General features: G+C 42.1%; 2 protein-coding genes and 1 long non-coding RNA gene across 3 annotated transcripts; 2 read left to right on the forward strand and 1 right to left on the reverse strand.

Annotated features, from left to right (window-relative positions):
• Positions 1-2,154: 2,154 nt before the first annotated feature.
• Positions 2,155-13,078, reverse strand: LOC308299531. The gene is made up of 9 exons (XR_013962783.1): positions 12,939-13,078; positions 9,865-9,936; positions 8,345-9,467; positions 7,169-7,246; positions 5,791-5,888; positions 5,230-5,345; positions 4,190-4,600; positions 3,513-3,884; positions 2,155-2,583 (listed from the first exon to the last, which is right to left on the reverse strand). It is a non-coding gene; the product is annotated as an uncharacterized lncRNA (long non-coding RNA).
• LOC308299053 (transforming protein RhoA-like) lies at positions 11,558-12,133 on the forward strand (the record flags this gene model as incomplete). Its single annotated transcript, XM_080742779.1, has 1 exon — positions 11,558-12,133. One exon carries the CDS (start codon positions 11,558-11,560, stop codon positions 12,131-12,133), a length of 576 nt encoding a protein of 191 aa, XP_080598905.1.
• A 12,153-nt stretch (positions 13,079-25,231) lies between the features above and the next one.
• On the forward strand, positions 25,232-26,506 carry LOC308299620 (G2/mitotic-specific cyclin-B2-like; the record flags this gene model as incomplete). The annotated part of the gene is made up of 1 exon (XM_080743415.1): positions 25,232-26,506. The coding sequence occupies one exon, from the start codon at positions 25,232-25,234 to the stop codon at positions 26,504-26,506; it is 1,275 nt and encodes a 424-aa protein (XP_080599541.1).
• Positions 26,507-27,339: the final 833 nt, after the last annotated feature.

The raw sequence follows: 27,339 nt of genomic DNA on the forward strand, positions 1-27,339 counted from the left end.
ACAGCTCAGGTGTTCGACACAATTTTGGTTCTCATACAGTATATATTTGACACATTGAGGCCTAAACACAAATTTAGCAAATAGCCTGAGAGGGAAGGAAAGTCTATAATCATCACAACTAAGAAGTCCTTCAGGTAGGGGTGGATGATATGGAAAAATACAATATCACAATATTTTTCCAAGCTGTATCACAAATCTTATCACAATTATTTTTCATGTTGGTTTTTATGGTTAATTCTCAAGTTACTTAACAGTACAACCACCTACAAGGTAACAAAAACTAAAAGAAAAGGGAATAACAGACATTTTAGACCAGTGGTCCTCAATGTGGGGTCCTGGGATTTGACCCTTACAAGTATGTAACTCTGACAGTATACAAATAAAACCAAATAGAATAGACCCTTACGGGTCCGGTTGGTTTCATTTGTATAGTGTCAGAGTTAAGGGGAGACCTTGACATTTTAAAGTTTGAGAACCACTGATTTAGACCAAAATGCAGGAGGATTCTGGATTCTGCAATGAATGAAACTAATTAGTTATTAGTAGTCCTTGTCAGTTCAAACTTTGGCAGTGCAAAGCAAGGGTCAAAACTGATAATTTCTACCTGGTGGAAGAACGTTATTTAGGAGATATGCAAAAATATAGACATGATCTAGGCTACTCATGATTATGATTGTGGTCAAGCACTTTCATTGTCATAATTAAATTACATTTGAAGAACAGCAATGATATACAACTATTAAGCTTTTAACTAACATCAACATGTACAGTACACTGATTTCTGTACTGTTACAATAGTTATTGTAGTAGTAAATGATATACGCTTTTTCCACCAAGATAACTTTGGTTCTACTGTAGCACCGGTTCCATTCTGGATTCTTGGAACCTTGGTGCTTTCTAGTGCAGTGGTTCTCAACCTGTGGGTTGGGACCCCAGATGATGAACTTAATGTGCAACATTGTTTCTTTTTTTACCCAACAGTAAACAAACCAACATAAAGTCTAAATGTATAGAGGGTATATGCACATTTCTTAAGTGACAATTTAAGGACCTTTTAATACCTCTAAAATGACAAATTATATATTGGCCAGATTGTCAAATATTACAGGCAGAAATTGTGAAAATAGCAGATTTTACATGTAGATCTGCTATTTTCACAATAGAACTGTGTTATACAAAATGCAATGCCTCACTCTTATAGTGCTCGTCAGGGTGTGGGGTCCGGGGTCCCCAGTTAAAATATGATTACCGGTATTTTGTGGGTCGCGGCCTGAAAAGGTTGAGAACCGCTGTTCTAGTGAACCAGCCCACATTTCCACCAGGTTTAAGCAGAACCACTGTAATGAAGGATATGTCATGAACTTAGCTTACAAAATCCCACACATTCAGGTAGGAATGACAAACCACACTTGCTTTTAACGAAAGGAACCTGCACTTGAACTTGAAAGGTGAAACATACACGGTAGATATTTCTTGAATTTCTTTCTGATGTTACAGATATTGATAGTTTGCCCAGTTCAATTCACCTCAAGCTCTCATCTCCAGATCCCCAAAACAAAAAGATAGGAAAGAAGTCTTCTGAATGCCAAATAGAATGTGCTTTCATTTTCAAATGTACTCATCATTGTTTTAGGATGTTTATTTTTAGATTTATGAGCATATTGTGCCTCTATATTCATGAACACTCATATATAAATATTCACATATATCAGTTTTGTACACTGCCTTGTGAGTATAACCTGACTTTCGCCAGATGGTGGCAGCATTGCGTTGCATTGCTTTACCATCTGGTCTCGGTCCGGCAGAGTTGATAACACTCGTAAAGTCCCGGGCCGGACCAATCAGCGGCAGCTATGGGCGGGCTCTGAGCGGCTCTGAGCCAATAGAGTCTGATTGAAGACCACGTGGAAACCCAGGAGGCGGATTCTGGGTGCAACGTCATGCAGACAGGCCAATATGAGTGGTTGGAGTTGGCACTCCCAGACTGTGATAGAAACGGCCACATCCAATCACCTGCTACAGATATTCAAAAAATGGCCCGCCCCTTACATCGAGTATGTCCGAGAGAGCCCAGATGTAAGGCAGAGCGTTACGCACTGCTGCAACTATCTGGCGAAAGTCAGGTTATTGTGAGTAGGGACATTAATACAAACCTTAAACATTTGTAATATAGGCTTTATTCGTAACATCCATTTGACATTAATTCAGATACCTGTGTCTAATAATGTGTCTTATTGTGATGCGTTGTCAGCTTGTTTGTATATGAGCCACTTTCAGATTATGTCCTAAAATGGTTAAAGTGTTCCACATTTTGCTGAAGACCCTCTGGGAACCTCTTCAAGGACCCACGGCGGTCCCTCTACCCCACTTTGAGAATAATTGTGGTAGTATTTACTCTCCTCGTCATAACACATCAGAGCTAATGCTCTTCAGCTCATGTTGTGCTGGCTGTGTGAGACTCCAGTCTCTCAGGTCTGTTGTTCATCTTTGTTAGACATAACCCCAGCGATGTCCAGGTGAGCCCAATGACGCCCTGTGACAAACTCTCTCAGGAAGGCAGCTGCTGTGCACGTACCACCAGACCTGATGAGATACAGATTCATATAGTTAACACATTAACGGTATATTGCTTTTATGTCTATTTCCCCCCTGCCATCACATCTGTTTATCAAGGTGATATGGGTTAGTGATTTGTACTGCCTTATTTTACTCAAACACTAGAGGGCCCCCTGCTGCAATCTGACAGTGCTCAGAGTCAGTGTGTGTTGAGCTACATACCGGTTGTACTTGCCAATGTTAGAGTCACCTGCTTGGTTAAACTAGAAGCAGTGCTCTTTCAAGCACAGGTTTCCGCCTGTGCTAGGTCAGGAAGGTTATTGTGGCCTCCTGGTGGCGCTATAATAGGCCAATGTTAAAAGGGTGCCATGTCTTCTTCAGCCTTTAACAGCAATCGGACACTGCATGCATGATTTTATTCCAAAAATGTGTTGTGCAAAAGTCAAAAGCTGGAGGCGCTCTTAACAGGCAAATATGAAAAGGGTGGCACTGTTCCATGACCTAGTGGGAATGTGCGTGCAAAGTTTCACGGAAAGCAAAAGCTGCGTTCATGATTTGATTCATTTTGTTCAAAACGGAGCAATCCTGACAACTTTGGAAGCCAATGTTAGCCAATTAGGATGGAATATGAAATATCTGACAGATCTATCTGACTATAGAGACACTATATTGATTTGTGTGATGTTTGGATAAAACCTTTCAAATAGTTTTGAAATATGGTATCAACCAAACTAGTAGCTGTCCCAAAAAAACAAACAAACATTGTAATCACCTCGTTTTGAATCTATAGAGCCCTAACAGGCTCTGTGCATTAATGTCTAAGTTGGCATATCGGTTTCCTGTTGTGGGTTCATCAGCTATTGGGAAGTGAACCGGAAACAGGTGCTGTATGCCACATTCTGGAAATCCAGGAAATAGCCTCTGCGCACAGAGGCTAATTTTTCCATGTGTCTCACCTGTTAGCGTAGCGGCGTTGACGATGGCCCTGGGGGGAGAGTGTTTTCCGCTGGTGATTCAGTCAGAGTGTATCAAAGGGTGCGTTCGTAAATGCGCACCGGGTGTGGTTAGGGTTAGGGGTTATGGTTAGGTTTAGGCATAGTTTTACTGAGGTTAAGGTTAGGGTTAGGCATAGTTTTACTGAGGTTAGGGTTAGGATTAGGGTTAGGTTTAGGCACTCACTACACTGAGCACACACCATGTGCACATTTCCGAACGCACCCTTTGATACGCTCGGACTGAAACACCAGTAGAAAACACCATCCCGGCCCTGGGGTTGAAGGTGTGAGCATAACACAGAGCATCAGCCAAGATCAACCTCCCTTCTGCATCTGTATTATGAACATGCACAGGAGAGACAAAAAAAATGTTGATCTAAATGACTTACAACATACAAATGAAATGAGTTGAAGATCACATAAGGAAGTCTGACAAGAACAGCAAACAGACAGAATGGTGCCACAGATATTCATTCCAAAGAAAGCTTAGATGCACCAGCCTGTTGTCTTTGACCATCAGTGGTCACGTCCCACAAGGCTATCAAATGCATTTGGAATCCCATCATTGATCATTCACACATTTGTAGTGGCGTTTAACTAGCAGTGAACATCTTAAATGCGCTGTGGCCCACACACACCTGGATGGTTTTACCATTCTAGGCTCTGACTACATCCCCTGGTTTGTTGGCTTTTCCACTGGGCATGTTCTCGCAGAGGGGAGCTAGACCTGACAGAGACAGAAAAGACAAGCAATCAAGTGCAAAACACCTAAGTTTGTTCCTTCAAAATTTCAGGGTTGAAAAAACGTTGCATAAATAATGCTTCAGTCCTTGCCTGACAAAATCGATTGTATTTTGGAATATGTAAAATGTCCATATGGTTATCGAAATATTCACTGTCTGTTTGTCGTTGATGAGGCACAACAAAGAAAAGCACACAGCAGGGGGTTTGTGCCATCAGTCTCACCAATAATGTTGACTGGCAGCTTGAGGGCTGCTGCCATGACGATGGAGGCACACACAGAGGATGGCTTCAGGGAGATTCCACCACTGTAAGGAAGAAGAAATCAATGTGAAAAATTACTGACAGTCAATAATCGAAGAGTGTGTACATCTGGAAGAATCTATATTTTACACCCATTTCCAAAGCCACATACAGTATGTCAGTCCTGTATGTCCATGTGCTTTATCTGTAGGCCTGTGTTAATTGTTTCTCATTTACTGACCCAACCCAAGAATCCAGAGAAAAAGCCGTTGTTTCAGGCCGCCAGGAGAAACCCTAGAATTTAAAATGCTTTAATCGATAGAATACAATCAAAAGTCGGATCACCGATCGGCCGTTTCTAAGTACTCCAGAGACAGTGCTTCTGGTTGGGACCGGAAACCGGAGACGGATATGCTTTTTTTGGGGGGGGGGCGGGACAACAATGCAATGGAGAGGTCACTCCAATGCACAGCTTCATTGTTTACGCTGCTAGCTGGCGAGTGCAGAAATGCTCGCATGGATTATCATGAGGTGTGTTGTTTTCGAGAGCTGACAACAGCATGCTCGCAGAAGGTAAAGAAAAAGTGGCAGGCAACCCCAATAAACTCTGCTTTGAGTTAATGTTGTTAATGCATAACGTGCTAAAGGCAGCGCTCCATGTAAGAACTAGTACCAACTATGTACTATGGTTTACCTGTCAAAGGTGATACCCTTGCCCACCAGTAGCAGGGTGTGTGTGGGGGCTCATCTGAGCCTTTAGACACGCTGAGAAATGCTCCCATTTCCTGCTCCTCTATCCAGGCCTGACCCCTGAAAAGATACACAACGTAATCATCGTCTGCAGAAACTCTATTCAGGACACTGTAACAGACTTTATTACATCTGGTAAATGTACATGAAAACACTTAATTTAATTCAATAATTAATTCTTCACATTAAATGTCCAATACTGACCTCCTCCTGTGGACTATGACTCGGTCAGTATGTTATGTACATGGATTAATCAGGATTAATATCATCTCACGATTGAAAATGTTTGTATGGCCACATCCTAATGTGTGATTTGTGGATCATCAGTACTGTAATTGTTTAGCAGACCCACATGCCAGCTCTGACAGTGTGATAAAACTGGGACCTGAAACGGTTCCAAATGTGATGGATCCGATTCCTGGTTCCTCTATGTTGAATCCAGTTCCACCCAATTCATCCAGTTCCGGATCCCAACCCTTATAATGCCAGTTATTGGACCACTCACTCTTGTCTTTGTGGTTCTTGTACAGCACCAGGTCACTAGGCAGGTCTTCAGTCATGGCCAGGGGACAACGAGCTACCACCTCCTTGATGGCATTGACGCTACACAGGTCACACATGTCATAATGTCATAAGGATGGCATCAGGTGCACTTGTAAATTAAAAAGTTTATGGTTACGCATTTCAGAACAGCCAATGTGTCTGTTTTCACTTCACATTTCAATGCAGTCTATCAATTAGAAGGTTATTATAATAAGACGCATTGTTTGCTGTAGGGCTGTCCCTTCATAGCTGAATAATTAGTCAGTTTGGTCTTAGTCCATCATAACTTTGTTAGTCATTTTTTTTACGCCTTTTCAATAATGAACAAATTATTTCTTGAAACATTATGAGCAAATCTCTGTAAAATCTAGATATGACACTATTATATCCGTCTATAGGCCAATGCACATTGTGAAATCAATTTTAGTTCAGTTCTCTGACTGCAAGCAGCAAACAATTTTCCAATTAACTAATTGTTTAGTTGACATTAATGTCGACTAGGGGTGCAACATATCGAACCGAATTTCGAATACAGAACCGAATTACCCTGTACAGAACCTAATTAACCTGTACAGAACCGAATTACCCTGTACAGAACCTAATTAACCTGTACAGAACCGAATTACCCTGTACAGAACCTAATTAACCTGTACAGAACCTAATTAACCTGTACAGAACCTAATTACCCTGTACAGAACAATACAATGCCACTCCACATCCACATTCCCCTGGAACCTCCTCAAGGACTCCTAGGGGTCTGCAGAGCCAACTTAGAGAACCACTACCTCAGAGGTTGGATACCTTATTGTTCAAAGTTAAAACTAAAAATACGTAGTTATAAAAATACATTTATAATCAAGGACATTTCTATTTATTTTTTGTATCGAAAAAGTATCGAACCGTGACACCAAAATATCGAACTGAACAGAACCGTAGATTTTGTAAACCGCTGCACCCTTAAAGGAATAGTTCACCCCCAAAATGACTTTTTTTCTATTGATTACTCACACCATGGAGACTTGAGTTCAATAATAGTTTGGGGTTTTTGTCACATTCCTAAGACAAAAATGTGATTATTGTAAATTTACATCCATTGATTCCGGAAGTGGACCCAAATGCATTTGGGTCCCCATCCGCAATGAATCGGGGTACATTTATTGTAATCAAATTATTGTCTTCGGAAAACCCAAAACTATTATTGAACTCAAGTCTCCATGGCGTGAGTAATCAATAGAAAAAAGTAATTTGGGGGGTGAACTACTCCTTTAATGTCGACTAAGAATTTTAGTTGAGGACAGACCTAGTCCATTGTTGACTGGTAACAATTAAAACAGACCTACCCAAACAGTCATCACCTCACCAGAGTTCCTGTCTGTCACAAAGTCGTTGGCAATAGTCATGAACACAGGTCCGATGGTCTGCAGAAGTAAAAATGAATTCACAGCATTAGATTATAATGCTTACTGTTTGTCAAATGCACTTTGGTTAGTTGGACTTTCATATGCATGTACTGTATGTGTGTATATACAGTGTCCCATCATGTATATACAGTATAAGTATCTAGCTGGTGGGTCGACTGGGCGGCACACAGGAGGATCTTGGTCACATCTGGCAAGGAAATACATTTTACAAATGTTTACACCCGTTGCTGCATTCATGCTAGCGACAACAAAGCTTCAAAATGACCAAGCATAGTCAGCTACATCGCTGCCAAGTTGTAGTTGTTGCTCAAGTCACACTGCATAAATGAAGGTGTCAGGGTTAAATAGCACTGGGAACTGTTAACTGCTTAAGCCCTATTAAGGAGGGAAGGATTTACAAACAGACTGATAAGTTGCGATGTGTTTTGAGCTTATAGATACATACTACAGTATTTTTGTTATTTTGGGAAACTGTTTGCCTGAATGGAGCAGGAATTGTCTTGAGAGAGCAGGGAGTGGAAATGCTGAAACAAAAGAATGTTTGTTTGATGCTTCACTGCATTAACCTGACTTCCGTCAGATGGTGGCAGTAGTGCGTAGGCTACCGCTCTACTTTACCATCTGATATCTCTCGGGCAGACTCGATGTAAGGGGCGGGCCATTTTTTGAATTTCTTTAGCGGGTGATTGGATGTGGCCGTCTCTCTGTCACAGTCTGGGAGTGCCAACTCCAACCACTCATATTGGCCTGTCTGCATCCACGTGGTCTGCAATCAGACTCTATTGGCTCAGAGCCGCTCAGAGCCCGCCCGTAGCTGCCGCTGATTGGTCCGGCCCGGGGCTTTACGAGCGTTATCAACTCCCACCGAGTGATCTCAGATGGTAAAGTAGAGCGGTAGCCTACGCACTACTGCCACCATCTGACGGAAGTCAGGTTATCACTGCATCGTTTGAGCGTGGAAGAAAGGTGAGACAAGATCATCTTTGATTTATTTTGGCGTGTCACACAAGCGTCATGAAAATGACTTGTAGCCTGTGTTTTCACCGCTAGTGTCAACACAGGATGAATGTACTGAAAGTATTTATTTGTAATTACCTCTTTGATGGGGCTGGAGAAACCTCTGGATGATTATAATTACATCTAACGATGCTTCTCCTCCATTCACGTTTTGTGAATGTAGCCTTGGCCAGGAAAATGTGATGTCTTCAGGTGGTATCCATCGATCATAAGGTGTTTCGACCCACAAACCACAACACCCTCCTGATGGCCGGGTCGGCAGTGGTGGCCAAATCACTGCCCATCTCCTCCTCCTGACCAAGGCTAAACTCCCCTCTCCTGCTCTATTTGTTTTTTCCCAACAAGAGGCTTCTCTGGGGAGGTATTGGGTGGGTCCCTCCTGAGGTCTTGAGGTGACACAGGTGCGTAGAGTTCTCCAGTACTGTGGGGTTATTCCTGCCTGGAGTTCTCCTTCGTCTCACCAACTCACCAACCAAGTTGTGCGCTGCACCTGTGACCCCTCTTCTCCACACTTGGTCCTGGCTTGATGTATTTTTACCTTTTGTGTTCCTGCAGATGTTCTCGCAGTGACACTTTACTTCCAATTTCTCCCCAGCTGATGTTGTTTAGGTGAGCCATCTCGTTAGCTGTGATTAGTTAAGGGCCGTTACCGTTATGTTTGTATTGTTGAGTCTCACATACTCCCCCCCTCTCGGGAGACTCTGAGGGTATCTGAATAAATGTCTGTAGCTTGAGTTGGTGCCCTCTCGCGAGTGCTGTGCATGAGGTTGCTAACCTCATACACCCACGCCAGGCTCTTCCTGGTGGTCATCTGTCTCTCCAGCGTCACCAATCTTCCTCGGTTTCCATACAGACTTTCCTGGAAGTCACTGGTTGCCCAGAGTTCTATGATTATAATTACATCTAACGATGCTTCTCCTCCATTCACGTTTGGTGAATGTAGCCTTGCCCAGGAAAATTTGATGTCTTCAGGTGGTATCCATCGATCATAAGGTGTTTCGACCCACAAACCACAACACCCTCCTGATGGCCGGGTCGGCAGTGGTGGCCAAATCACTGCCCATCTCCTCCTCCTGACCAAGGCTAAACTCCCCTCTCCTGCTCTATTTGTTTTTTCCCAACAAGAGGCTTCTCTGGGGAGGTATTGGGTGGGTCCCTCCTGAGGTCTTGAGGTGAATGGATAGTAATTGAAGAGGAAGAGCTGTAGAGGGGAAAATAGTAATTGTCAATGTACAGAATTATCTTAATTTGTTCAAGTTTGTGCTAAATATGCAAGGAAGATGTAGCTTCACAAGACAACTGGGTGATGATGATTCATCTGCCAAAATGGATAAACTGATATAAGCCAACATTTTGGCCTAAGAAATAAGATTACAAATACTTTGCTGGTTTTCTCAACCATGTCAATATACTGTAACACACAAATTATCTAATCTTTCCGATCTTTCTTTCAAAATGTTGAATTTGCATTTTGAAACATATTTCTCAATGCATACTGCATAGTAATATTGAATTGAATATTAAGGCACAACAATGTTGAAATACTGTACATGAGCACATCGGGAACGATTACATAAAAGTTGTGCGTGTTTACTTACCGTGTTTACTTTGTTGTTTTTATGTTTCGCATTAATGTTGTTGATGTCCGATACAATTTGGGTGTATAATGTCTGTGGAGGCACAGAAAATAAATCATTAATGGACAAAAAGGAACATGGGAAACCGCACAATACAGTGGTAATTTTTCCCTTTGGAAATGGCTATATTTTTGCACAAATATACCACAAAACAACAATTTATACAGGTAGCCAAAATCATGCCATTCCCATTTAGAACGGGTACACATTATTGTGTATCATTATTTTATGCTTTAACTATTGAAAAATAGCAGATATACAAGCTCACAGCGCGGCACCGAGTGCCGCGCTGCGAGCTTGTAGATCTGCTATTTTTGAAAAATCGTGAAAATTCGAATTTTGACCCGGTTCTATAAGTGTATTTTGAATCCTTCTAAGGTTTTTTGAAAAACCTATGTTTCTATGTCAGCAATCTGGCTAGCCATCGTCAAAGAAGAGGTCCTTTTCACTTAACTGGAGCTCAGTTAGTCTGTTCTTGAGAGATTACTGTCAGTGGTGCTCAAACATTTTCATGTGAAGGACCCCCAAAATGATATTTATTTCTTTACCTTCTCAAAATATTTAGTTCCAGGGACCACCCAGAAGCAAAATTTGAGTTACAAACAAAAATACATGTATTCAAAGATTTGCGCACATTTTCACGACTTTTTCAAAAATAGCAGATTTACAAGCTCGCAGTGCGGCACTCGGTGCCGCGCTGTGAGCTTGTATATCTGCTATTTTTCACTGGTTAAAGCATTCAGTAATTCTAGGCCTACAGTAAATGGGTTAACACATATAGCCAAGGATGAGAACACCGGTGAGGCCGCTCTGAGGTCGCTCGCTGACCGACAAGGAAGAGTTATCAATGTCATTGTAATGTCGTCCAGTCAGTGGTGTGACAGCTCAGAGTTGCGCCATTGCGGGGGCCGGTCATGTGGTTTGTGTAACTCGATATGTCACTATTTCCCCATAGCACCGGAGATTTATCAATTTTTCGACAACCACTGAGAACGGCAGAGATACATGGGGACACAGAGACTTATATTTGTTGATTTATTTGGTTGCTATGGTTACCCAATAAGGATATTTCACTTTGCACTATTTGTTGATTTTTAGTTGCTATGGTTACTTGATGAAGGCCTTTCACTCATATTTGTCGATATATTGACAGACACAAAATTATCTATGAAATAGACAGCTCTGCTTGTGTCTGTCTGTCCCTTGTATGCCCAATTGCCCATATATGGAGATATCATCAGCCATGCCCTTTTATGCCCATATATGGAGATATCATCTGTCTGTCACTTCTATGTCCACATATGGAGTTCTGTGTCAGCCATTCCCAAATATTTCAAATTAGTGACATACTACATGGGGACAAAGACTCATATTTGTTGATTATTTTGGTTTCTATGGTTACCCGATAAAGATATTTCACTTTGCACTATTTGTTGATTTTTAGTTGCTATGGTTACTTGATAAAGGCCTTTCACTCATTTGTTGATATTTTGCCACACATGATCTCCAAAGTTGGGCATGATGCACAGTCACAGTGACATCATAGCTAGTGACATCACCAGCAGCGGAGCTTTAAAAGCGGACCACACAAGAAGTTTGGGACAGTATTGCGAGATACAAGCAGTGATCATCCCAGCATAGATTGTAAGCCATTATGGCAGCAATTAAGAGAAAGATTGTAATAGTGGGAGATGAAGCCTGTGGGAAGACCTGTCTATGCAAGGACTCATTCCCAGAGCTAGACGTCTATATGCCTACAATTTTCGAGATGGAAGAGCTTAGGTACATTGAAGTGGATGGCAAACTGGTTCAGCTGGCGCTCCAGGATACACCCGGCCACGAAGGCTTTGACAGACTACGTCCTCCTTGTTACTTAAATGCTGATGTCATTCTCATGTGCTTCTCCAGTGATAGGCCGGAAAGTCTTGTGAGGATCCTGGAGCAGTGGGCCCCTGAACTCAGGTTCTACTGCCCTGGTGCTCCCATTGTCTTGGTGGGGAATAAAATTGACCTGCGCAATGACGAGCAAACCCGTAGGACGCTGGCCAAAACGAAGCAAAAGCCAGTGAAACCCGAGGAGGGCCGCGAGATGGCAAACAGGATAGGTGCCTTTGCATACATGGAGTGCTCTGCGAAAACAAAGGATGGTGTGAGGGCAGTCTTTGAGATGGCCACCAGGGCGGCACTACTGAAGAAAAGGAGAAATAAATGTCTTTGTCTTCTAATGTAAATGGAGGCTCATGAGGACTACTTAATGCATGGGTAAAACTAAGGGAAAAAAGGACAGATCATCCTATATTAGAAATAGCACCTGTGCGAACAAACACGACACACATGCATATCTCCTTGTATGGGCCGTTCTGTCTGTGACATTATTTATCTCCATACATGGAGTTTTTGGTGCTCATACATACTGTACATACACACCCAGTGTGAAATGAGCTGTGCTGTTTGAGAGTACTTGTATTAATGAATAATAACTAATAATATAATTACTAATAATAATTACTATTTAACACTTAACCTTTAATAACAACCTTTAATTCAATGATAAGTATTTGACTCTTGACTTGTGTTTATTGAGATTATATACATGTATTAATGAATAACCACATATTTATATTTAACACTTAACCTTCATATTGTTGTTGATGTACTGACATATTATCTTGCTTATTAAAGTGATGTATTACCTGCTTATTGTAAATCGCTTTGGATTAAAAGCATCTGATAAATTCCTAATCTGTAAACTGTAGGGCTTGTCTGGCTGTAACTTGATCTGAACATTGGACTGGTAATGTCGATACTGTTGCAGAAACTGGAAAATTGAAGAGATCAAGATACAGATTTGGTCAAACCTGCAAACTGACAAAACGTGTAACTTCAGATTCAACTCAATTCGAATGCTACAGTAGTAGTAGTAGTACTACTACTGAGTACAAAAGTGTGTGTGTGTGTAGCAAATCAAATGTATTCGCTAACACCATTAGCTACATAAGCGACTTGTTAGCTAATAAAAAAAAACAACCTCTTACGTGTATGACTGTGGACCCCTGAGGCAGATTGTTTGGAAGTTTGTTGTTGTGTCGGCCTGACATGATGATTAGGAAAAAGTTCCACGTGTATAATGTATATTTCAGCAAATCTCCTACACTTTAAACTCCTCATTCGTGGCTCACAGGGAGGCTGCCATGTTGTTTGTTTTGGACTCAGCACCAGCCTCCAAGAGGTACGGAAAGTGAATATGGACAAACCAAACGGTTGCTGGCGGCCTGGCGCCGAAGTTTGTTTACATGGTAGAATATGGAAATTAAAAATATTCTGTAGACACACAATTTCAAAATGAACAGAAGACTTAAACGTCATCACAACCCAATATTTCAGATAATCAGAAAACACAAACAATCAATTTAAGGGACCAACTTAAAATCCATATAATTTGCCTTGATTTCATGTTAATGTAGCGTGGGTGAAACCAACTGAATACCGTTTTGACAGATTGATTCTCCTACAGACATCACACATAACGTAAATCAGAACACATGCAATAAATATGTAATTATTAAATTTTAAATGTCTGAAATCTTGGATATTTGACTTGGTTGGAGGCTGTTCGCTTCAGCTCGGTGGTGGGCGTGTCACAAATTCCAGTGCCTGTCGCGCGTTGACGTGGCAAACGGAAGCGGTGGGCGTGTCACCGCGTGTCACACATTCCCGTCACCAGGCAACGGGAATGTCGCTGACGTATCAACAAAGCGCTCATTGGACGCGGGCGTTTTGTGTACGGCCGTTTGTTGATGTGCGTCGCCTATAAATAAAGCCGACTGCAGCGACAGAGTTCACTTCTACTTGATAGTGATGGTGGTGATTATGGAGAAGCACATCATGGAGAAGATCAGATATGAGAGAGAATTCATTCTCAGCTTGCAGTTTGTTCCAGTCAGCTTGATCAAACCTGATGACCTGCCAGTCATCAGGGATGTAATCCTGGACAAAGCTAACATGAAGCCTCTGGGAATCTCCCAGAGGCTTTGTGATGGCTTTGTCCCAGTGGGAAAGCTTAACCCCAGACGTCCACCAGGAGGGATGGACCGTGGCTCTGTTTTCAAGCCTTCTTCTGGAGAGACAGGCTGGAGAGACAAGCCTCGTCGCCAATTCACTCTGTCAGTCGACGTGCAGCTCAACAAGGCCAAGGAGGCCTGGAAGCCTTCTAAGAAGCAGCAGATGTGTGAGGAGAAGGACACAGAGGAGGCCATGACCCAGGATCTGCTCAACAGAGTACGTGGCATCCTGAACAAGCTAACCCCGCAGAAGTTCCAACAGCTGTCCAAGCAGGTGAGGGAGCTCCCCATCGACACTGAGGGCCGGCTTAAGGGCGTCATCGACACCATTTTTGAGAAAGCCATCTCAGAGCCCAGCTTCTCTGCTGTCTACGCCAAACTGTGCCAAAGCCTTTTGGAGCTCCAGGTCCCCAGCGCAGACAAGCCTGGAGTAACTATTAACTTCCGTAGGCTGTTGCTCAACCGCTGCAAGGTGGAGTTTGAGAGGCAGCTGAATGTTGCCCAGGGGCAGAAGGAGAAGCAGCTGTGCAATGAAGAACTGGGCCAGTTCAAGGACAGGAGGTGCTCCCTGGGCAACATTAAATTCATCAGCGAGTTGTTCAAACTCAAGATGATGACAGGGGCAACCATGGACAAATGCATTGTCCAAAAGCTGCTCGTGAGACCTGACGAGGATTCCCTGGAGTGCCTATGCACTCTCATTACCACCATAGGGAAAGACATGGACTCTGAGATAGCCAGGCCTTGCATGGACAAAATGCAGAAGATCATCAAGGAGCGGAAGACCTCCCCCAGGATCCGCTTCATGATGCAGGACCTGTTGGATCTCCAACGTAACCACTGGGTGCCCAGGCGAGGAGACCAGGGTCCCAAGACCATCGAGGAGGTCCACAAAGATGCAGAGCTGGAGGTGGAAATGGAGCAGCTGAGGATCCAGAAGACACTCATCTCCGGAGGACGGGGCTCATACCCCCCACGACAGGGTAGAGACACCAAGGGCTGGAACAGCTGCTCCATCTCCACCAACAACAAACACATCGACAAGTCACGTCTCAGGCAGCGCGGGGGAAGCTGTGTCAAGCCTGCTGATCCAGCCACCAGCACCCAGCAACAGCAACGGTCTTCAGCCTCCTCTCTTCAGTCAGACAGACTACTGGCTCAGGACAACAGCAGAGTGGATGCCAGGATCACAGCAGAGAACGTGAAGCAGGATGCTGCTCCTAACCCCCCAACCCCCCAGACCCCCACCAAGCCAGCCTTGACCGAGGAGGAAGTGGAGAAGAAATCCGCAGCCATCGTGGCAGAGTACCTCCACCTCAACGACATGAAGGAGGCACTGCAGTGTGTACAGGAGTTGAACAGCGGTCAGCTGCTCTTTGTGTTTGTGCGTTATGGCCTGGAGGCCACGCTAGATCGCAGCACCATCGCCCGAGACCACATGGGGCAGCTGCTGTATCAGCTCATCAAGGCTGGCATAATGCCCTCACAGCAGTACTACAAAGGACTTCAGGAGATCCTAGACGTGGCAGAGGACATGTCTACAGACATACCACACTTTTGGCAGTACCTGACAGAGCTGATCACCCCCATGTTCCTTGAGGGAGGTATCCCCAAGGGACAGCTCTCCAAGACTCTTATTCCTCTGGGTATGGCTGGAAACATGTTGAAATACCTTTCTGCCTGAGGACTAAACCATTGACACTTTGACATGTTTTAAACAATGATAACTTGCTTGTATATCTATTATTATGGAGAATGTATGATGTACCTTATGTAACGTCCTTGTAAATAATGTTTGTTTATTAAATACATAATTTATCTAAGAATACTGTTTTAAACAGTGATGATGACTTGCTTGTAAATATCAATTAAATACCTCAATTATTCTTATGAAAAATGTATGATGTACCCTATGTAACTTCTTTGTAAATATTGTTTGTTGATTAAATACATAATAAATTATCTAAAAATGTAAAATGTGTCTGTATGTATCTTCAAGGTTTAAGGTTTCTTTATTGTTAAGTTCGTAATTGTATTTGTAGCAGCATTAATAGTAATATTAGAGGTGATTTCTTAGTACAATTTGTTTCAATGTGTTTAAAGGGAAATAATCTGCTTGTGTTATAAACAGTGTTGAACAAAGTAACACACACATTTCCTGGAGTTTAGGAGGAATTCTCCTCCTTTTAATTACAGTGTGTGGTGGTCCATCCATCATATTAAATATAAAACCCACAATCACTGTGGAATAAGGGTCATTCTCATAGCACAAAAAAGAAAAACAGATCAGATATCACACATGGCTAAGTGTGTGAAATATATGAATGATGCATAATATACAGTATACCTGGTTGGTAGTTAATAACAGTGGGACGAGGGAGTGAAACAGCAGCAGTAATGTAATGTCATAAGTATATAAGGTGCATGGTTTAAGGAAAAGTCTATAAAATGAGGCAGTAAAAAGTAGCACATTTTAAATCCAGTTCCTAGAACAGGCAGGCCGTGATGATGCAGCCAGCCAGGATGCTGTCGGTATCTGGCTCAAGGGAATATGAACCTCATAGGACCTTTTCTCTTTGTCCAGCGACATATAGTACATACATACACATACAGTACATTCAAATGACAAAGATCTGTTCAGTCCTGTCAACAGATGACCAATGTTTTCCACTGCCCTCAAGATGGCACCAACGTCTTCTTGCTCACTTCCCAGTCCTGTTGCAGTATGGCAGACAGTAGGTTTGCAATCAGTGACCCATCTGACCAGATTCTTTGCTATAGTCTGTCCTTTTTCTTAAGCAGAGGTAGTGAACCAGACTGTTCTATTGGGTGGAAACCTTGTATGTCCAAAACAGTTACTTTCAGACAGATGGAAAATCTGTGTTCCAATGGCCGGCTAATACTTCTCATTAGTTAGATATTTATAAAACAAAAACACACCTAACCACTTTCTGCTTTTTTCAGAATAGCACAAATAGCTGTTCTACATCTCACAACATGTTGCATTGCAAGCTCTTACATCGTCCATTTTGCTACTTGTGTAACACTGACAAAATAGGGAATTAATTAACGAAAAAAAAGGAAAGTTGAATGGTGGAAGTTTCTGCCCGACAGCAATGATCTATTGAAGTTACAAGACATGGAAATGTTTGACTCATATTTACAAAAGAGACTCTGTTAATGACATTTAAAACGTATCCACAGTTTAATTTTAAAGGAGATGAATATTATGTACACTTTTAATTTCCTCAATTACCCAAGGCAAATAGATTTACTAAGCAAATACAGTCATGGTATGGTATGGTTTTCTAGGCAAGTCCCTGCAACAATTATACTTAAAACTCAATTCATTCGTTCATCATTTGCATAATTACTTTTAGCATAATCCAAGAATCTAAAAGGGGGAAAATGTGTTTCTTTTGTTATAGATGAAATAAAGACAATCAACAGTTCTCATGAATGCATTAAGATACATACTGTAGCAGCCAAAGATAGAATTTAAAAAAGCATAAACCATAAAAAATATATAGATTTCTAGGATTCACTCTCAAGAAATTAAGGTTTAAGGAAAATATCTTGTAATTGTGAATTGGCAATATCTGCCCAAGTCAACTGTCCTCATTTGGGTTTTTCTGTTCAGACAGTTCATGATATAATCCACTGTCTGCACAATCCTGAGATCTTCTCCTCTGCTTGAAGACATCTGAGCACAGATCACTGGATAGCAGAAAATATATTGCTCCTGTAAAAATATATATATTATTTATATTATTCAAAAGATGTGAAAACAAACTGTTTAAACATTGTATTATAATTTATAAGGAGTAATACTGGGATAATACCCTATTTTGAGTCGTTATAGTTGAACGATTTCAAGCCATTTAAAAAAATAGCAAAGCCAGCCAATCTACAAGGCAAGCTCACGTCTTGAAATGCATTGTGAGCTTAGGGATGGGCTATTTTTGTTGCTCAACAAATATACAGGGCATAAGTGGTTAACCAATTGACTATGATTTGAACAACCAATTATTGATTATGACTTGAGTCATAATCTTGCAAAGTCTTTCAAAGACTTTCTTGGGATATGTAATCTACTGTACATGCTAATTAGAAATGTGTGCTTCCTTGATTTTTAATGCCTTTCGAAGCATGGATTATTTTACATTCTTGCCAAAGAATAACCCCAAGAAAAAATATTGATTTGTGAACAAACACACTCCTCTCCTTGGCATTGAATAACAAGCAGAACCTAAGAACCAGATGTGGTTCGATGTTTCATTCCTAAACAGGAGATTCCCTGCTCTACAAGGCATAATGAGTGCTCTGGGTGTAGGTGCCCTATTTGAGCACCATGGCCTGGTCATGTTGACTGAGACTCTGGAACCCTGGAATGCTCTTGCCAAACTCCACCACTTCCTTGCTGAGAGAATGACTCCAACACCTCCTGACTGCAGCAGCTGGCAGGCACCACAGAACACACTGGACAGGCCTGTGAGACAGACAAGTAGGAGAGCCAGAGTGGAGTTAAAAGAAAAAAGAAAATCCAATCCAACTTTATTTATAGAGCACGTTTAAGAACAAGTTGACCAAAGTGCCTTACAGAAAATGTCGAAAAGACAACAATAAGAGTACAGAAATCACAATACACCAGAGAATAAAAAAATAAAAAAAACTTTTTCCTTACTCCACAGCTCCCCAGAGTCATCACTGACTGTGCTTGAATGACTGCTTGTGACAAATACAAACTTGATCAGCATAACATTAAACCTTATGCTCACATATCAGCACACATGCCAATCCTGACAACGAGGACAAATAAATTAATGATCTTTGAGAATCTTTAATACAACAAAGCCAACAGTTCAAAAGTGAAAAACATCCTACACTATTACTACATAGTAGTACACTGTACTCAACAGTGTTACTGAAGTTACTTGCACACGCACACACACACACACACACACACACACACACACACACACACACACACACACACACACACACACACACACACACACACACACAGACAAACACATGTATACACACACTATATAATACAGCAAGAAAATATAATAAACCTCTCCCGAGAACAAAAAGATAACATCTGTAAACATTGTTGGTGTAAATGCAGTCTATGAGGAAGGTCATTATCTGGGAAACTAGATACCATTACCTCAATCTGACACTAGAGGGCAGACTAAACAGCATCAACAGACATCAACACAACTCATGACAACTACACTACATAACATTATAAGTATATCTAACATCATCACTATCTTGTTTATATATATCTAACATCATCACTATCTTGTTTATAGCAGATAGCTATAGACATTTCTATTATTTTAATTAATACTATGGTATTCTACTAAATACAGCAAATATTACTGAACTGATCTGTCATTTTTTGAAGGGCATAAGTTAAACTGAGGTGCCACGGTCGCCATGGCCTACAAGACCTGTGAAATTCCTGTGCAACAGCTACTGATTTAATAATCAGAACAGGGACCTGTCGTGAGAATCTGTGGCATTACCTCAGGAACAAAGATTCAGATTCAGAAACAAGGACACACGAAACAACATCTTAAAACATGAATGATTTGTGTTGAAGACAGACAAATTGGTACAAACCAACCCTCAAAATATACTGCCTAAAACTCAGTGTTAATTTCATTAACCTTCCGCGAAGCTTGGCCAATGTCAAGTTCTGAGGGACAGTCAGACATACAGTCATAAATACAGAAACACAAAGCCAGATGAGCGGGCAGCACCACTTAAAAAACTGTGGATTGATGAGAAAAGGGAGGTTTGAACTGTGGAGTTAGTTGGGGGAAATCCATATTGGAAAGCCATATATATATTGGGGAGTGCATTCCACTGGGTTTGGGTAGCAAAATGTTTAATTTCAAGATGATATTTGGTTAGAATTTTCTTTTATGTTCATTTTGGCATCTCTTCTAAACAAAGCGTCACCATTTTGTTTCTACATACTTTCTTTACAGGTACTTTCCGTACCTGGAGCAGCACACCAAAACAATATGGCAGCGTCGCTTCCACCAATTTCTGGCTGACAAGTAACAAACTAACTAGCCTAGTCGAGCCGGACTCTTCTATGGACACACTTTACGCGTGTGTGTGTGTGTGTGTGTGTGTGTGTGTGTGTGTGTGTGTGTGTGTGTGTGTGTGTGTGTGTGTGTGTGTGTGTGTCTTACTGTCAGATAGCTGAGCTTCTCACTGAAGTCAACCATTTCACCTCTGGTCGCTCCGATTGTTATGGTCTATCTTCAGAATGGCTCCCACACCCGAGTCCTGACTGGAACGCCACAGAACATGTGTTCAGAGGACACGCCTGTCAGACAAAAGGGAGAGCAAGAGTGACCAAACAGCACAGAAACTATTAACACAACCAAGACAACTAGACAACACACAACAATTAATACGTCTGTCTTCACTATCATGTTTATAGCAGATAGCTAAATACTTTTGTATTATTTTATTTTATGTTTTGAGAACATATATTATATTGTGATGTGCCCCCTTTCGGTAACATAGTATGTTTTTTTCTTTCCTAGGGCTTATTTCTGGCTACAGTAAATATATAGTGGTATGATGTTGTTATAACATTTTGGGGGAAACTGACTATTATGTCATATTTTTGAAAACTAATATAGAGGGTATATGCACATGCACCATTTTGTTCTACTTCCGGGTGTCTTTCGACTTCCTTCACAGGTGTTACTGATGATACTAATTAAGGCTCTGTTTGATTTATTGTACAGCGGTTCTTTAATTTCAAGGACCCCCATAACTCTGTACAAATGGAATCAACATTTGATTCCATTTGTACACTCTCAGAGTTACTGTATGGGGACATTTGGAACCCACTCAAGGCCACTTTGAGACCCACTGGTGTAGCAGAGTGTTTCCAGTGAGCCAACAAGCACAATAGCTGCACCCTGACTCTGTTTGACCAGAATGGAACAGAGCCTTAATTAGTATCATCAGTAACACCTGTGAAGGAAGTCGAAAGACACCCGGAAGTAGAACAAAATGGCGTATGTGCATAATTATACCCTTATGTTGTCTGTGAGCAAAAGCACATATTTGATGACCGTGATGCTCATGCATTAGTGTGAAGTAAAGAAAAATAAATCCCACCCAGTGTGAAGTGAATGGTGCCCTTTATGAGTTCATTTCATTAAGCGTCCCGTGATGCTTGTGGGATGGACAAACATACTTACAGACAAAACCATATGTAACACCGCTCAAACATGAAGAGCAGCTTCCTAAAGTGACTGAGAACGTCAATGCACTGCAGTACATAATCAGAACGACTGTACATAGAGAGGGATGTTGATATAGTAGGGTTGCTGTGCATACAGCCCTCATTACAAAGTAAAGTGCACATTTCACATTCAGTGTTTCACAAACCACCTAAGCACTGGTCTACAGAGAAACAGGCCTAAATGCTTGACCCTACAGTGAGGGGTCCGGTGGCTCTGTAATGCTTTGAGGGGAATTTTCCTGCTATGGTTTGGGTCCACTAGGCTTAAAGAGATGGATCACAACAAATCAACACAACAGTATTCTGATAGTCCTGATAGCTGAGTGTTTAGGGCACATACTGTACCTCAAACGACTGGCAGCAAGTCCTTGGTTCTATTCCCGGACGGCTGGACAGATTTGCTGCATGTCGCTCCCGCGCTCGATGTTTTCTGTTCTTTCCACTGTACCTATAAAATAAAGGCTCAGAAAAGCCCATAAGATTACAAGAAAATGGTTATTCTGAGTCATCACCTTTATGCTATGATCATGAAACATCCCCACTCACACTTTTAATATTGATTTCCTGAACACAATGTAGGTTTAGACTACAGTATGTTCTTCAAAGCATTACACTAAAGTGTAAAGGAATAGGAAAGATGCAGATACAACTAGTAATACGTGTCGTAATATAGTTTCAGATTTTAGCTGCAGCTGCATTCCAGACACATCTATGTTATTCAGAAGATGGCAGTACAGGCTAACTTAATACATCAAACTATTAATTTACGGAATTTCTGTCCGCCGTCTGACCGTCTGTCTGCATGCTGACATCACTGCTACTAAACGGTGTCGCCACCATGGTAACAATGCCCAACTGACATCAACAAAGCCCAACTGACATCAATGACTGACATCACTACAATGCCCAAAGAGGAGCATGACATCACAGACTGGCCTGGACACGGAACACCATGGGCATATATATAGTATATACGGAGTTAGGGCTGTCACGATATGACATTTTACATGACGATTAATTGTCACTCAAATAATTGGCGATTAACGATTTAATTGTGTTTTTGTCGTTGATAATTACATTTCTGTTTGGCTTTTAGGCTTTGAAGTGGCACATGGTAGATGTGACACATGACCTAAATATACAAAGAAATTACTGACATATTTGACAACTTACTACTTAAAAAATAACTTTGATAGTGGAAATAGCCAATCTACAATTTCTGACATTTTTCAACATTCACGATTATGACAATTATGACAAAATAATTGCGATAATGTCAAATAATCACGATTAGACGATTATGTAATAATTGTGACAGCCCTATATGGAGTGCCAGCCAGACAGATGATGGTGATGATGAGATAACTGTTCTCTCAGTGAATCAGAAACCCTGGAGATTCAGAGTCCAGCTGGACTGGGACAGAGGACAGCTGTCCTTCCCTGATCCTGATTCTAACACACGCCTTCACACTCTTTCACTGAGACACTGTTTCCATTCATTTTTAATGTCCATTATGATGGTCCGTCTCTGAAGATGTTACCAGGGAAGATCTGTATCACTCTGGAAAACCACAGTTAGAAATGTCAAGCGTCCAAAAAAAAGCCTACATAATATATTGTTAATTAAGGGGTCTCCATGGTAATCAGAAGATATTTGTTTATGACATCTAACTATTAATTAACCAAATGTTTGTCCGTCTGACCGTCTGTCTGCATGCTGACATCACTGAACAGTGTCGCCACCATAGTAACAATGCCCAACTGACTTCAACAATCCCCAACTGACATCACTACATTGCCCAAATTTGGAGATGACATCACAGACTGGCCTGGATACGGAACACCATATATGGGCATAAAAGAGTGCCAGCCAGACAGACTGGACATCGATGGTGACTATTCTGCCCAACGGTCACCGGTCTGGGTTCTCCAACATTACTTCTGAGACTCCTACATTCAATCCCTCATCACACTCCCCGGACACAGGCCTAAAGGCCCATTCCCACTGGGCCAGATAACAGATATCTGGAGATATTTCTCCAGATATTTTTCCATGCAAAGTGGATGGTAGATACAGATAAAAAAAAAGTCTACCACAGATATTTGCCACAGATACTTTTATCTGTGGCAAATATTTTTTGTATCATGGAAAAATATCTGGAGAAATATCTCCAGATATCTGTTATCTGGCCCAGTGGGAATGGGCCTTAACTCTGAAATGAACTTTAGGTTTCTGTGAAATCCCCACACAGTGAATGATTCTGCTCTCTGACCCTGCCACTGTCCATGGTGCTGAATCTGTCAAACCAGAGAGATTTAAGCCCTTCACTATGCTGCCCCTACCAATAAGCTTTTGTCCAATGCTAGCTTAGAATAACTTCCTGCTTGCCAAGGCTGGGAGGGGCATAGTGAAGGGCTAATTTAGGAGGGTGAGACTGCTTTTAAAGTTTATTTACACCTCAGGTGTTTTTTACTTAAGGAAATATGGATATGTTAAAGTGATTCATTTCAGTTTTCATTAATTGACATGACTGAAATAACTTGTCAAGATAAGAATTTATATTTGTGAATTTCAGTTATTAATAAATACATGTGTACATAGGCTATGGTGAATACAGGTAAAGTGGGGCCATTTTATATTCTCTCATGTATATGTGTAGGCCTACCGGGTTAGATATAGCCACAAGGATAACAACCAGATTTCCAGCCTGTCATGACTAATCAGTCACTCCCACAAACATTCTGTCTCTTGAATGTTTGTGACAGACTGACAGTGACAGTGATAGTTTGACTTGAGCCAGGTGAAACTGCTTAGATCAACCATCCCATATAGTAGGCCAGGCCTACCCATATACATATCCCTAACCCTAACCATAACCCTAAACTCTATGGAAGTGTTGCCACTCCGACAATAAGAAGTCACTGTCAGAATGGAGACATGTCGGAATGGAGAGCACCCCCCCCAGATGCTGAGGGAAGGTGGACAGCTGCTGCTGATACTATCACACACACTGCTAACAGCCTGATAGCAGTGTGCAACCTGAGAAATAATTACAATCCATGGTTCTAAAGCTTTGACATACAACACTAGACCAGTGCTTCTCAACCTCTTCAGGCCACGACCCCCAAAATAATCATATTTTAACTGGGGACCCCCCCACCCCATCAGCACTAAGAGTTGAGGGCTTGAGGCATTACATCTTGTATAACACACTTCTACTGTGAAAATAGCAGATCTACATGAGGCGCTGTGAGCATGTAGATCAGCTATGTTCACAATTTCTGCCTCTAATATTTGACAATAATGGCCAATGTTTAATTAGTCAAGTCCTTCAATTGGCATTTTAGAAATGTGCATAAACGCTCTTGTTTACTTTTGAGTGAGAAAACAATGTTGCACATCGAGTTAATCATCTGGGGACCCCCCCAAATACCCACAGGTTGAGAACCACTGCACTAGACCACTTATCCCTTGATACACGTTTTCTCTAGCAAACCAATCTACAATGTAAACACATTTATTTCACATAGAGTACACAAATGGAACCAAATGGACCCTTACCGTCGGATCCAGTATTCTAACCACACACCTGTGCAAAGAACAACACCAGATCTGCCAGTAATTGTGTAGCGGAAATAGCGGTTAGCTGTTAGCATCTGTTAGAATTTAGCAAAAGTAACAGTTAGCTAGCATTAGCATCTGTTCGAATGTTCGCTCTTTAGCTCGGGGGGGCGTGTCACATATTCCCGTTGCTGACGTGGCAAAACGGACGACGCGCTCATTGGACGCGACTTTGTGTAGGGATGCACGCGCGGCGCGCTCATTGGACGGACGCGCGTCGTTTGAAACACTGCGTCGCCTATAAATCCCAGACGGACTTTGAAGAGCGTGTCATTCAGTGTCGGAGCGTTGAGGAGACAAGACAAAACTTCACTGGATTACCACTACCTCTCAACAGAACTGTCTTCAGTGAAGAACATGTCTGCACTTGCAGAGATCTACATTGTCGTCAACAACAACAACAACAACAAGGCGGCAAACAACATGGCAAACAGACCACAACTGACCGTTGGATCTTGTGTGGGCCGCATCAGAGTCCTCCCGGGGGTCTGGGAGAACTTCAGGGGGAGATCGAGGATGAGGCTGGCGGAGCACTGCGTCAGGACCCCGGCGTCAGGAGGACTGGTGACGCGCAAACTGCCACAGGAGCCAGGCAGCGGTAGTACACCCAGGGGGAGAAAGAGGCTTGCCACCTGCGACGTGGACACACTACGGCGCGACACCGGAGACACTGCTCCTCAAGTCGCTCCCTCCTCCACTGTTCCAGAACAAGCAGCAGACATTTCCATCACAATCAAGGACATTGATGCAGGGGACTCGGACATGCCAGAGCGATGTTCTGAATATGTCAAAGACATATATGCGCATCTGATGGTGCTCGAGGTGCAGCAGGCTGTGCGACCCGGGTATCTGAAGGGCGGCGACATCACGCCCCACATGCGTGCTCTCCTAATCTCCTGGATGATAATGCTTCGTTCCATATTCCATCTGCACCAGGAGACGCTGTATCTGTCGGTTGCCATCTTCGACCGTTTCCTGTCAGTTATGCCGGTTTCACGAAATATGCTCCAGCTCGTTGGTGTCACTGCCATGCTGCTGGCCACAAAGTACGAGGAGTTGTCGTGGGGCGGAGACACACCAGGCGTCCGGGACTTTGCCAACATCACAGACAACACCTACACAGCCGCTAGCATTAAACAGATGGAGAGGATCATGCTGCAGTCCCTCAACTTCGACCTGGGGCGTCCGCTGCCCTTGCACTTCCTCCGGAGAGCGTCCAAGGCTGCAGGCTCTACTGCGGAGATGCACATGCTGGCCAACTACCTGATGGAGCTGACTCTTCTCGACTACGACTTGGTTCACTACCGGCCGTCTGAGATCGCCGCCGCTTCCCTGTTCCTCTCCCAGCTGCTGCTGCTGGATGTGGATGGTCGGTCATGGACTCCTACAGAGCAGCACTACACCACGTATGACGAGGCTCACCTAAAGCCGATCGTGCGACACCTAGCCAAGAATGTTGTGGCCGTCAACCAGGGGAAAGCAGAGCTGCAGGTGGTCAAGAAGAAGTACGCTGGGATCAACTTCATGAACATTTCTCTCCTACCTGAACTGCAGTCTCCTGCCGTGAACAACCTGGCTGCTCTCTGCTGGACAACGTCCCAGTTGAAGGACTGCCTTCCATTGTACGGATGACGTAATTTAAATGTCACTTTTTAAAAGAGACCTGATTATCAGACTGAATATGCGTGGGCAGAGTCTATGGTCTAAATCCAGGAACTCTTTACTTACTTTGGTTGAAAGGATTACCCCAAAGGTTTGTACTACTATTGTATTGTTGTTTTCCATGTATCCATAGCATTCCATTATGGTCTTATTATGCAAATATCTATATTAAATTATGTAAATATTATGTAAATACTCATTTATTCAAGCATTCATTTAATAAAACATTTTTTGTGTGATTAACATCGTTTGTTATTGTGGAATTACTCTTCTCTATCTGAAACATATTGTAATAATAGGGATTGACATATTGCAAGTAAAGTAGGCTAATAATGGGTGGCATAAACAGCATGTGAAAATGTTATTGGAGGATGCTGTGTTTGAAGCAATCGCATAAGGTTAAGTGCAAAAAGAGCACAAAACATTGGAGGTCAGATTTGCATATTGGTCTGTGCTTTTCCAAAATTCATGGTTACTCATTTGCAATTTATTCATTTGAACACATTGGCCTGACTGTACGTTGACATTGAAATAAAATCTGCACAGAGTATTGATATTATTATTATTATTATTACACTATTAATTATTATTGCATAACTTTGATCCTGGTTACAAAATTATGCTTTCAAATGAGGAAAGACACTGGAGGGAAATACAATATAACTTGTCCTGTATACACGCTCATAGCCATCTTCAAGTCAAAGTTTAGTTACTTTACACCACTGCCGTTACACAACATCACATGGAAATTTACAGAATGATAAACTGCCTTAGCAATACCAATATCCCCACTTTGCTGCATA

The sequence above is a fragment of the Nannobrachium achirus genome, assembly GCF_963921795.1.
Source record: "Nannobrachium achirus genome assembly, chromosome: 15".
In the NCBI taxonomy this organism is placed as follows: Eukaryota; Metazoa; Chordata; class Actinopteri; order Myctophiformes; family Myctophidae; genus Nannobrachium; species Nannobrachium achirus.